Source organism: Panthera onca, chromosome X (genome assembly GCF_046562875.1).
Source record: "Panthera onca isolate mPanOnc1 chromosome X, mPanOnc1 haplotype 2, whole genome shotgun sequence".
In the NCBI taxonomy this organism is placed as follows: Eukaryota; Metazoa; Chordata; class Mammalia; order Carnivora; family Felidae; genus Panthera; species Panthera onca.
Window position 1 is genome coordinate 4,832,074 of NC_138357.1, and position 12,394 is coordinate 4,844,467.

At 40.9% G+C, this 12,394-nt stretch overlaps 1 protein-coding gene across 3 annotated transcripts in view; it reads right to left on the minus strand.

Moving 5' to 3' along the window:
- The window catches only part of MTM1 (myotubularin 1), a 96,757-nt gene that overhangs the window by 65,177 nt on the left and 19,186 nt on the right, over positions 1-12,394 (minus strand). For 2 of the 3 annotated variants that reach the window (XM_081792662.1, XM_081792663.1), the window contains exons 2-4: positions 8,193-8,265; positions 5,760-5,832; positions 3,868-3,962 (exon numbers count right to left, since the gene is read on the minus strand). In XM_081792662.1, the coding sequence (XP_081648788.1) occupies positions 3,868-3,962; positions 5,760-5,832; positions 8,193-8,255 (231 nt within the window). In that variant the 5' untranslated portion in view covers positions 8,256-8,265. The remainder of the gene's footprint in view (positions 1-3,867; positions 3,963-5,759; positions 5,833-8,192; positions 8,266-12,394) is intronic. The other variant, XM_081792664.1, reaches the window with a different exon arrangement.

Genomic DNA, 12,394 nt, shown 5'->3' on the forward strand with positions numbered 1-12,394 from the left:
GAGACACAGAATCCGAAGCAGGCTCCAGGCTCTGAGCTGTCAGCACAGAGCCCGATGCGCGGCCCAAACTCACAAACTGTGAGATCATGACCTGAGCCGAAGTTGGACGCTCAACCGACTGAGCCACCCAGGCGCCCCTGACTCTTGGTTTTGAGAGGTCAAAACCTCTCACAGTTCGTGAGTTCCAACCCCTTGTCGGGGTCCATGCTGAGAGTGTGGAGCCTGCTTGGGATTCTCCCCCCGACCCATGTCTCTGCCCCTCCCCTGCTCATGCTCTCTCTCTTAAAATAAACAAACTTAAAAAAAAAGACACCACAGCAATGAAGCCTGTTCCCTCCCGAGTTCACTCACGGAATATATTTTTACTGAGTGCCTACGATCTAGTGGACACCGTGCTAGCTAGGCACACAGGACCAAGCAGACGCACCATTAGTAAAGGCCACAGACATAGCAGCAAGTAAAGAACACCAGAGTTCCTTCATTCAGCACAGCCCGACTGGGCACCTTCAATGTGCCAGGCCCTAAGCACAGAGGGGACACGGGGCGATAGACAAGCATCCCTGTCCTCACACAGCCAAGGAACAAGACGAAGCAGTGACATATATAAAATAGGAGGTGGCGGCAAGTGCTCAGGAGAAACAAACACGAAAAGGAAAGAGGAAGTGTTGGCCAGTAAAGGGCTCACAGCAATAAATGCTAACAGAAAGGCATGGGGAAAGGCTACCGACACACAAAGAGGGAGGGGGTCCCTCACCGTGAGCTGGAGGAGGCTCCGAAGATGGTGTGATTTTTGAGGTGGGTTCTGAAGGACAAACAGCAGCTTCTGAAAAGAGCATCTGGGGACAGTGAGAACAGCACATGCAATGCATCCACACAGATGCATGGAAGGGCCTTGCGTGTTGGGAGAAGGGAAGGTGGTTTAAGAACAGTATGGGCAGGAGTGGTGTGGATCGAAGCGAGAGAAGTTGCAAGGATTTTAATGCCATATAAAGGACAGCAGATTTTATTCTATGGGCAATAGGGAGCCAACGAGAGTTATAGAATGGAGAAGTAAGCTGGCTGGCCTCGTTCCACGGAGGATCACTGTGCAGGCAGCATGCAGGGGACAGTGGGGGAGGGGGAGATCATGAAGGAGGGCCACGATGACAATCTAAGGATACAGCCACTGTGCTTCTACCATCCTTGGGAAGGGGACTGTGCAGGGGTGGGTGGGGCAGACAGGAAACTTGCCCTTGACACCTCAACCAAATGGGACAGCCGACTCCCACTGCAGTATTTACATACCTGAAACACACAGGTGTCCGCTTCCAAATGCCCGTGAGAGGACAGCTCTTTGCCAAACACACAGTCTGCAGCAGAATCCACAACTGATGCTCTTATTTAGACTTTGAGAAACACTAGACTATGATTTGAGGCTTCTGCAGAACCACTTACATGGCTTTCTTTATATGGTGTTTTCTGCCATTAGCTTCCCGCTTTTATACTTGGACTAAATGTTATAGCCAATTGGTCAAAAGGTTTATGTGAAACAGTGGAAGGAGGAAAAAGTTAGTAGCTGGTGTCAAATGGGCATTTCGTATACCCATTTGGTGCTAATCCCCACCTGTTAAGATGCTGTATAAGAACAAAATAAAGCTTGCTAAGCGCTCTCCCAATTATAAAAGTGATACATGCTCACTCCAAGTGGAAGGGACAAAACAAAGCATGTATAATTCCACTCCCCAGATACCCCAAGTACTAAGACGTTTGCTATATTTCCTTCTGGCCTCTTGTCTATGGATAGTTTTTGCTTGCTTTATGCAGTTGAGATCATACAATCCTGTCACGGCACTCCAGTTTTAAAAATCTCCCCACTTGGAGCGCCTGGATGGCTTAGTTGGTTGAGCATCTGACTCTTGGTTTCTGCTTGGGTCATGATCTCACGGTTTGTGAGTTCAAGCCCCGCATTGGGCTCTGCATGACAGTACCAAACCTGCTTGGGATTCTCTCTCTCCCCACCCCCGTTTTGGCCCTCCCATGCTCTCTCTCAAAATTAAAGACAAAATTAAAAAAAAATTTCCCCAGTTCATCATCAGTGACAGCATGAAATGGAACTGGGCACGCGTGGCAGCCCAACGAGCCAAGACTCTTAGAGGGGAAAGGCACCGTAACACTTGCTTTAATTCTCATTTTTGACAACTCTTGCATATATCAGCATAAAATCTCTCAATCTGTCCCAGTTTGCCCCTTGGGAGCTGTACAGAATGAGTCTGATCCCTGCTCCACAGAAGGCACTCCAAACACTCCAAGGTAGCTCTGTCATGCCTGCCTTCGGTCTTCAGAGGAAACATCGACGCTTATTTTAATCATTGCTCATACTACAGCCTCTTCACAAGCCTTGTTCCCTTTGTCTGAACCCTTGCTGGTTTGCCAATGTCCCTCTCAAAACATGGCACCTGGATCTGAACATGATACTTCAGTTGGGACTACAGTCTCATTTTGCTATTATATTATAGTTTTGTTAGTTTAGCCTACAGGTATATTAACTTTCTAACCAATCATGCCCAATTACCGGATCAAATAAGCTTGAGCCACTATTAAGACAGACCTCCTCCATCCTTTATTGGTACAACCGGTTTGTATGAACTAAATGTTACCTATGTTAAACTTTATATTATTAGCTTCACTCCCAAATCCTGGTTGATTAAGACCATTTCAAATCGCACCTGTGTAGTCCAGCACATTGGCTGGTTTGCTGTTTTTCACATGTTGGACACACGTGCTTTCTGGGTGTTCAACTGTACTGCATTAGAAACGCTGCAGAGGAAGGGCCCTGCACAGCAAGACATTAGAGACCACCCTTCCTGGATGGCTATGAGCTTTTAACACCAGTGTATAACCTCACCTAAGTGTACCACCACCATTCAGCCCATGTTTCTTAGTCAGCATCAGTCATATGCCTTGATTCAATCAAGATAATGCATCAATAACACAGTCCTGAAGAAATTATAGGGTAAAAACAATGAAACACAAGCTAGATTCCTCCAAACAGTCTCACCATCTCCTGTGTATAAACCACTGTTAGGCTATTCTTCCATGTACCCTGGACCAACCGATCTATCTATCTATCTATCTATCTATCTATCTATCTATTTATTCCCCCCTTGGTCCACCCCCAAAATACAGCTGCCCCTTCAGGCTGGCCTAGACAACAACCTATCTACTGTAAGTCCTTCTGTGTCAGCCACAACAGCTATACTCTTACCTTCCCTTCTAGAGCACCTCGTCTCTATTTCATTGTTCCATCAGTGGAACATTCCTTGAAACGCTATGGCAAACGTTTCATCTTAGAATGAAAAGGTAGAACGGCACTAAGCCATACCATAGGCATCCTAGTTCTAAACTGCTACCTGGTACTTTGTAATTGAACACTAGGAAAGTTCTAGAGTACAGACTCACATCAGCATCCTCCTCTGTAAAGTTTTAAAAATAACAGCCACACATGAACTACAGATATGGACATTCTGATGCAGGACATCAAGGACATCTGTGGTGTCTGTTAAGCAGCACAAGTGGTTCTCATCTGTGCTTCTGGTGAAGAACCACAGTTCTATATTAACCAACTTCTCCAGGCTAGCAAATGGGTCTAGTTACCAACCCCTCCCCAGTATTTCCCAGGATAAAAACTTCTTTTTAAATTCACTCTATTCCTACATATACAGGTGTTAGTGTTAAATGAGCTTTGCATAAGCCAAAAATTAAGAGCTGAGAAGCAAATGCATTCCCATGTTAATCTGGTCCACAGTCAGTCTTGCAAGGTAGAAGAGAGACAGTTTAGCATTATCTTTAACAGTTAGGGTCATCTTTATGGTCTTAGATTCTACTTACCGTTTCCAAACTTCTTAAATAAAGACGATAATTTGTGATGTAAACTCTTCCCTTAATGGGGCCATTGAAAGGACATATGTAAATAACTTCTTTGTCTATTAAGATAAAAAAAGTACCCTAAAATAATGGAAATATATACCAAAATACACAACAAATGGCACTAATTTAATATAAACTATTTGGCTAAGAATAACTACAATAAAAAAAAAAAGATCACCAGAGAAGTCGAAAGCAAGCACCAGCAATGTTTCCACATTACCGTGCTAGGTCAAGAGGGGCCACACGTCACGTCCAGGCACCAGCTTTGCTCCCCTGAGCTTGACCAAAATGCTGTCACCAGCTTGGGCAAGGTGGTAAAAGCTGGAGAGCAGAAGTGAAGGAGGGTACAGCCACTGCTCCCCCCAGGTGGCTATAAAGGTAACTACGGAGCTACTTCAACCAGAAGATGGCAACTCATGGAGGAGGACAGTCTCGTGGCCTAACCACCAGACAGGATTTGCTGTTTGCCAGCCTCTAATCATACCGACATCATGACGTTTTTAATAAATGAATGTCAGTGGTTGAAATATTTCTATAGTCTATTCTTTCTAATAGTCCAGAGAAGAGTGTTAAGCTTGATTCACTTCAATTATTTAAGTGGTAAAAAAACAGATGGCCAAAAGAATAGTACATCTTTAGTAGACTCAAACATAAGGGGAGACTAAATCAGGAGAGTAAATTTATTATAATAAAAATATCCTTCTGTTATCTTTCAAGGGTGTCCTTGAATGTGGTAATGGGTTTTAATTTTTTTTTTTTAACTACTTTGAAATCCCTTTCTCCATGGGTACTAAATGAAAAATACCCAGTAAGGCTACTTCATGCTAATTCAATAAATTACTACCTCGGTTAAGCATCTGACTGATACAGAGCACCAAAAGCTCATAGAGGAAGACCGCCCAAAGTAAGCTATCCTCTCTGCTCTTATCCAGAAATTGGGATGGACACATGCCACTGGTTTTCTTTTCAAGACTAGGATCATGTGTGCAAGTCTGTGGACGTGGAATAGTTTCTCATGGTGCACGGCTAACTAATTCACAAAGGGACCATAGCTTATGACATTAATCTAATCAATACCATGTTTTAGCCATTTAACCTAAACAACCCAGATCTTAGTTAACAAACCAAAGAGTTCCCTGAAACAATGGTAACTGTATCACCACCAAATATGTGGTGATCTGAGGTGAGGGAGGGTATTGACCCCAATACAAAATGTGAATGCCCACAACATCAGCATTTGGCTTAGAAGCTGTCACATGCTTCTGTATTCTTAAGCCAGAATGATCTGGTCCTTCCAAAGTAAATCCCTTCCCCTTAATATGAATTTATCATGAAAAAAATAAGTAAACAATCAAAATATTGTATCAACATTACTACAAATGTACTACTACATTACTACAAATGTTTTCAGACAAATGAAAGATATTTTAAACCAATATGGTCTCCTATATTTCAAAGGAAGACTACTTAGGTGTTAAGTCTTTAGGTTGATCATTTTAAAAAGCACACATCATAGGCTGGAAAAATTTAGTATTACTTTGTTCTTACAACCTCAAACCATGAGAGCTTAGGGCTCCAACAAGGACGTTCAAGAGATAATCCACTTTTCTAAAATAATTCTCAGTCTTGGGTACAGAGGGGAAAATATCATTATCCTGGACCACACGAAACTCTTGAAAGAACTCTTTGATCAAGAAACTAATGCAGAGGGTTGTCTTTATGTTAACACTTTCAAACAAAGCTAGCCTATTTATCTCAATGTGACTTCTAAAAGAGAAGGAGGGACTGAAGCCACCTGACCCTGCTGGGATGCTCATCACACTATGTGAATCCTAAATTCACAGGACCCTTACCAGTGATGCGAGTTTCTCCTGGAAGTCGAGGAACAGTCTCACTGAGGTCTCGATTAACTCCATCCCTAGAAGTCTGGAAATGAAACAGGGGCATCAGAAGGAATGACATTACATTTGCACAGGTTTTTAAGCAACCTGGAACACAACCAACCAAAAACATACTTTTTAAAAAGAAAAAAAATTACAGTGATATTTACCATTATTTAGATGATTAAATATTTAAAATTTTTAAAAAAAGCTGCCAAAGTGTGTCTACAGAGTATGCTTGATATTGGGGCACCTGGGTGGCTCAGTCAGTCGAGTGTCTGACTTTGGCTCAGGTCATGATCTCATCGTCCATGGGTTCGAGCCCCGCATTGGGCTCTGCGCGGACAGCTCAGAGCCTGTAGCCTGTTTCGGATTCTGTGTCTCCCTCTCTCTCCATCCCTCCCCATTTGTGCTTTGTCTCTCTCTCTCTCTCTCTCAAAAATAAATAAACATTAAAAAATTAAAAAAAAAGAATATGCTTGATATTGACTTTTTATCACTTTCCTGAATGCTGTTAACTGTAAAGCACTTGGACCCGGTGTTTAGAAATTAATACTGAAAAGTGTGCTAATGTTATTTACAGACTAAAAGTTAACACAGCTAACGAATATTGATGGCAAGGTGTGTGTGTGTAACTGGGTTCCCCTTTCTCCACATCCTTGCCAACATCTGTTGTTGAGACTTAAACTATGAATTGAACTTGAGCAGTTTAGCCACCCACAGTCGACCCCAACCTTACTGAGCTGTCCACGCCAATCAATGCCAAGGATGCGCTGCCTATGTCCACATCCTTAACATCTATTCAGGCACAAGACTTTTTCAGCATGACTTTCCATGTGTAAAGTTAGTAATACTTCTCTCAAAGGGTTTTTGAGATGAGGTGACACAAAATGCACAAGGCACCATTTGGTGAATTATCGAGGGCTGTGCAGATGTGAAGTATTATGAAATAAGGGGAGTGTCAGTTGTGTATTTAGGTCAGATACAAGCTGTCAAAGTTAGGTGCTCTGCTGGATTTTTGATGGTTTTATCATTTTTATTCAGGCACAACGTGAAAATTCCTAGCCAATTTTCCACATGTTAGTGCTTGTAAGCTAAGCATTTTAACTAGGAGGGCAAGACAGATTGCTCCCAGCCAGGAATGCCTTTCCCAATAGGGAGCAAACCTGCACAACTTACACTAATGATAAGACCAGAAAGAGATCATCAACACCCTTTAATGCTGCCTCTCACTAACTAAACACAGGCGTAACAAGCATTGATATTCATTATACCCTTTAAAGACCAGAGTTCTGGGCTAGGCGAAGAAAGTAGAAGTCAACCACAAAATTAGGGAAACACATGTTTGATTAACACAGGATAACATGGGATTAACACGGGATACACTATCTATTAGAGTCACATTCCACATGGACTTACAATTAGCTTCATGAAGTAACTCTTGTGCTTAGAACGGCTTCTTGTACCATAACGATACCAAAACACAATAAAAACTTATATAATCTTGAGGATGAAAAAGGTCCTTGTAAACATGACACCCAAAGCAGAAAATATGAAATACAAAAGACTGAGGGATGTGATTACACACAAAAAAATGTAAACCTCTGTATTTCAAAATCAAAATGCCACAAATATAATCACAAGGCCAACAATAAGCTAGGAAAAAGACTTGTATATTATAAAGAACTGATTATCACAATATGTAAAGAACACTTATGAATCAATAGAAAAGTATCCCTCAAACACCCCAAAAAGCAAACAGGCAAAGGACACGAGCAGCCACTTCAAAAAAGAAAAGCAAATGGACAATAAACACTATTTTTTTTTAAAAAAAGGTCACCCTCATTAGTATTCAGGGAGCTACAGATTCAAAGACACTAGTTGGCTTCCTTCTGATCGCTTCAGCACCCAGTACACTGCCGGCTGGGGTGTAAATCAACCTTTCAGCTGAAGAATTGGTAAATGTATCAAAAGCTTCAAAGAGCCATGAGTAAACCTTATTTTAAATTCAACCCTTCCTTTCAATATAGGTTTCAAAATCTCTCTCTAATGACATAATTTTCTCCTTGATACTTTGAACATTTTTTTCTTAATGCTGTATTTGTTTCGGTCATACAACCATTTTATCATAATTAGAAAATAAGGCCAATATTTAGGAAGGTGTAACAGCCTGCTCAAGTTCCACGAAAGGATTTACAAATGCAAAACTTAACATGTAAACGGCATTCTGTCTTTTCTGGAACAAGGTAGGATAGCATATAAAACCACATATATTCAAGAATTCACACTATGTGAATGAATAATGAAATTAATAATTCAATAAGCCTGAAATGACCACCTAGTATGCAAATATAAGAAGAGAAATGCAGAAAAAGAGGCACAAATAAAGCTGAAAACACAACTTACCCTCTTAATAGACTCATTCTCCAAGGAGTGTGAATTATATTTAGAAGTCGGTGCAGAAGCCATTCTGGAAACTCTAACAACAACAAAAAAGACAACATTCAATATCAACTGAATTTGCATGCAATGTCCAACAATAAGGCACCTGAGATTGGAGTATTGCAACTGAAAACCAAAGGACTCTGCTCTCCGGGCCCCATTTCCATAGTAGTCTCCCCAATGGGAACGAGACACATGAGGGACTAAGCACAGCACAGGTCACGTGGAAGAGCTCCAACAAAGGTACGGGGAGCTGGGGAAGAAAAGGGCAGCTAAGTGTACTTGGGGGAGCACAGTGGGAGACATTACACATACTCCCAGAATTGTTATCCATAGCATTCAAATTGTCATCTCAAAAAAACACCATGTTTAGTAATCGTGCAACAGGCCTCAAATCTCTACACTTCTTAATTTTTACAGATAATTTAGAAGCAGCCAAGCAGAGTGGTAAAAAAGGTAGACAATTGAACCCTCACACTTCTTTCGCCTTTAAGAATTCTGTCTTCTCCAAATTGAGGCAATTTAAAGTGGCATGGATTTGATGGAAATCAAATTAGCGACATTTGATTTGATCAGTGTTTTCCAGGGAAAGTTTATACTTCATTTAAATAATGCATATTCATCACAATTCAGACTTAAATGAAAACATCGTATTCAGAACACACAATATTGTTTTAATGCGAGGATTTAGATTTGTGAAGACTACAGCCACAGTAGGAAACTAAGCAATGCTTTAGTTATTTTCCTTCTCAAAGTGAGTAACACAGAGAGATACACATGAAGTCACTGGGAGGTGAACCACATCAACTAGGGGGCTGCAGATATTTATGGGATCTTTCTGTGAGGCTCATTAAAAAAGCAACCACTCACTAACAAAACCTGGCACGGCGAGTATTAACACACCTTGGCACAAAACCTAGTGATTTGGTAGCTGCACAGTGCTGGTTACGGTCAAGAAGCAAGGACCAAGAGAGGTGACAAAGATGCAGGTAAGGGTAACCACCAGGATAAAGATGCAGGAATGGCTACGTGAGGACAATAATCCAAAATTACGACTGCCAGGCTTCCCCCACTGGAGTTCAGGCCACCAAAGGCAAGGATGGGGTCCATCTGGGTCATGGTTGCATCCTGGCACACGCTTGGCACTCCTATTTGGTCAATGAGTGATTATGTACAAAATACACAATATTGTGAAACATCATAATGGGGTGAGCTTGTTTACTGGTTTACCAAATCCTACAACAGTGGAACTACAGAACTACCCTGAGGCTTGAAAGTAATTACGGCAAAATAAAATGCTTCTTTATAAACTTAAACCTGAAAGTATTAAGAGGTAGCACAATCTAAAATTAGAAATAGCTTTTTAGAAAGATCAATGTGTAATTCTGAAATGAGTGAAATTCAGATAAAACAGTTTAGAAAAAAATAGCTTTGAAAGACCTAACCTCAAGTTCAAATCCAAGCAAAATAACTCATTATCTCAGAGAAGCAGAATGGATGAGATAGACTAGCAAGAGCAAGTCAGACATTTTTCTGCCCTGAAATTATTCTACGCACTAAACAAGATTATGTACTTGGGGGATTTTCTCCAGTTAGATATAAAACTACTTTTTAATCAGATACTATAATATTTAAAATACTTTACTAATATAGGTCAATGTTTTCAAATAAAGTTAAATTATTACTGTCAATATAAGAAATTTAAAATGCTGGGTTACACAGTCAATTCAGTCTTCACTTTCCTGTTCATGTTTGTAAATCATAAAAGAAAAGAGGAGTATTCCTATTTTATTCAGTCCTCATTAAGAAAAAAAAAAAAACAATCTTCAATTTAAAATGAAGTAGGGGTGCCTGGGTGGCTCAGTCGGTTGGGCGTCCGACTTCAGCTCAGGTCATGATCTCGCGGTCCGTGAGTTTGAGCCCCATGTCGGGCTCTGTGCTGACAGCTCAGAGCCTGGAGCCTGCTTCCGATTCTGTGTCTCCCTCTCTCTGGCCCTCCCCCACTCACACTCTGTCTCACTCTCTCTCTCAAAAATAAATAAACATTAAAAAAAATTTTTTTTTGATGAAGTAAATACAGGGGTGCCTGAGTGGTTCAATCGGTTGAGCATCCATCTGACTTTGGCTCGGGTCATGATCTAGAGGTTCATGAATTCAAGCCCTACATCTGGCTCACCGATTCAGATCCTCTGTCCTTCCCTCCCCTCCGTTCTCTGCCCCTCCCTAACTCATGCGCGTGTGTGTGTACTCTCTCTTTCAAAAATAAACATTTAAAAAATACATAAAAATAAAATGGATTAAATACAACAGAGGAAAATTTCCTCCTCGTTTCTAACTATCTTACTGAGCTACAACAACTCACTACATGACTCACCCCTTTCAAGCGTACAACCAAGTGGCTGCTTGGTTTTTAGTATATCTGGAATTGCGCAGCCATCACCACCACCAACTCTAGAACATTCTCATCACAGAGAAACTCTGTATCCATTAGTCATGTATCACTCCCCATTCCCCCTGCCCCTAAGCTACCACAAACCTGCTTTCTAGCTCTATAGATATGCCCATTTAGGACATTTTTTGTAAGGAATCAAATACAGTTCGTCCTTAAACAACACAGGTTTGAACAGTGTGGGTCCACTCACACACGGATTTTTCAGTCGAATGAGTACTATAAATGTATTTTCTCTTATGACTCCCTTAATATTTTCTCTAGCTTACTTTATTGTAAGAATACAGTATATATAATATACAACATACAAAATATGTTAATCAACTTTATGTTATCAATAAGGCTTCCAAATTAACAGTAGGGTAGCAGTAGTTAAGCTTTTGCATAGTCAAAACCCATATGTGGCTTTTTAAATGCATGGGGGGTTGATACCCATAACCCCCAAGTTGTTCAAGAGTCAACTGTAATATGTCTAAAGTCATTTTTAGAGTTACACAGAAACTACTACTATTAAAAGCTGGATCAAGCCCAAATCTGAGAAATCCAATGGTCCAAGTAACATGGGTCAGTTCCATGAGGTTCGCTTTAAAATCTCATCAGTGAACCTCTCTGTTGAATGGTTCCAATTGATCCCTGAAATGCAGAGAAGCTGGAACAGCACGATGTTGGAGAGCACAGTTATTGGAGCCAACTCCATTCAAATCCTGATTCTGCAACTCACTGACGTGGGGCGGGTTACTTAACTTCTCAGGACTTTGGCTGCTATGATCTCTATTTTTTTTTTTTTTTTTTTTGCAGCATAGATGGGCAAAATGAATGCATGAATACATACAACAGGCTCAGAAGAATGTTCTAGTATATACATTAACAAATTATTACCATTTTTTCAATTATGAAAGGATACTTCTTGAATGCTGACATCACAAAAAAGTATGCTACAAATTAGTCCTGACCCTGTAAATACTAGCTAGAAAGTTAACTAACACAGGGATAGTGCATGGCTGGCGGTGACCTAGTTATAAAGCTTTTCTTTAAAAAGTACATGAAAATACCCTTTTGGTTATATTTTGTTCCAGACACCTAAAGATTGAGTTTCACTCCTTTTTATTAAAAAAAAAAAAAAACAACAAAACATTGAATTTGGGCTACCCTGGCTTTAAAGTAAAAAATGAAGCTTAATCCCTGTATCTATTTATATCTATATCTACACACACACACACACACACACACACACACACACACACACACACTACAGGAATCTAACCAGAGGTGGGCATCTCTCACTTTTGATCCTGAAAACAACTTTTGTCATACATTCAGCCCAATCCTCTCTGAGGACAGAGAAGATGTCCAGAAGAGCCTCGAGGGCGTGTGTCAGTGGCAGGGCCTAGGCCTCTGGACTAACACTGCAGTGTCCTTTCCACTCAGAGAAAAGTGCTTCTAAGTGGTCCCCATTTTGAAAGAAACCAGGTTGGGTGTCACCGGTACCAATCTCAGCAGAAAAGGAGTTTGAGACTAAGAAGTAGTTAAGACTCAACTCATGTAGGCAAGCAATCTGAGGCCCCCTAACCCCTTCACATAAAGCTACATAAAGGAGGCATTATTTAATATATCAAATGTAAAAGTCACAACACGGCCTTAACTGAGTCCCTCTTCACAAATTCAAGACAACTAAACTCATGGTGTCACTCTCTCTGTCCCCCTACCCTGTCTCTCT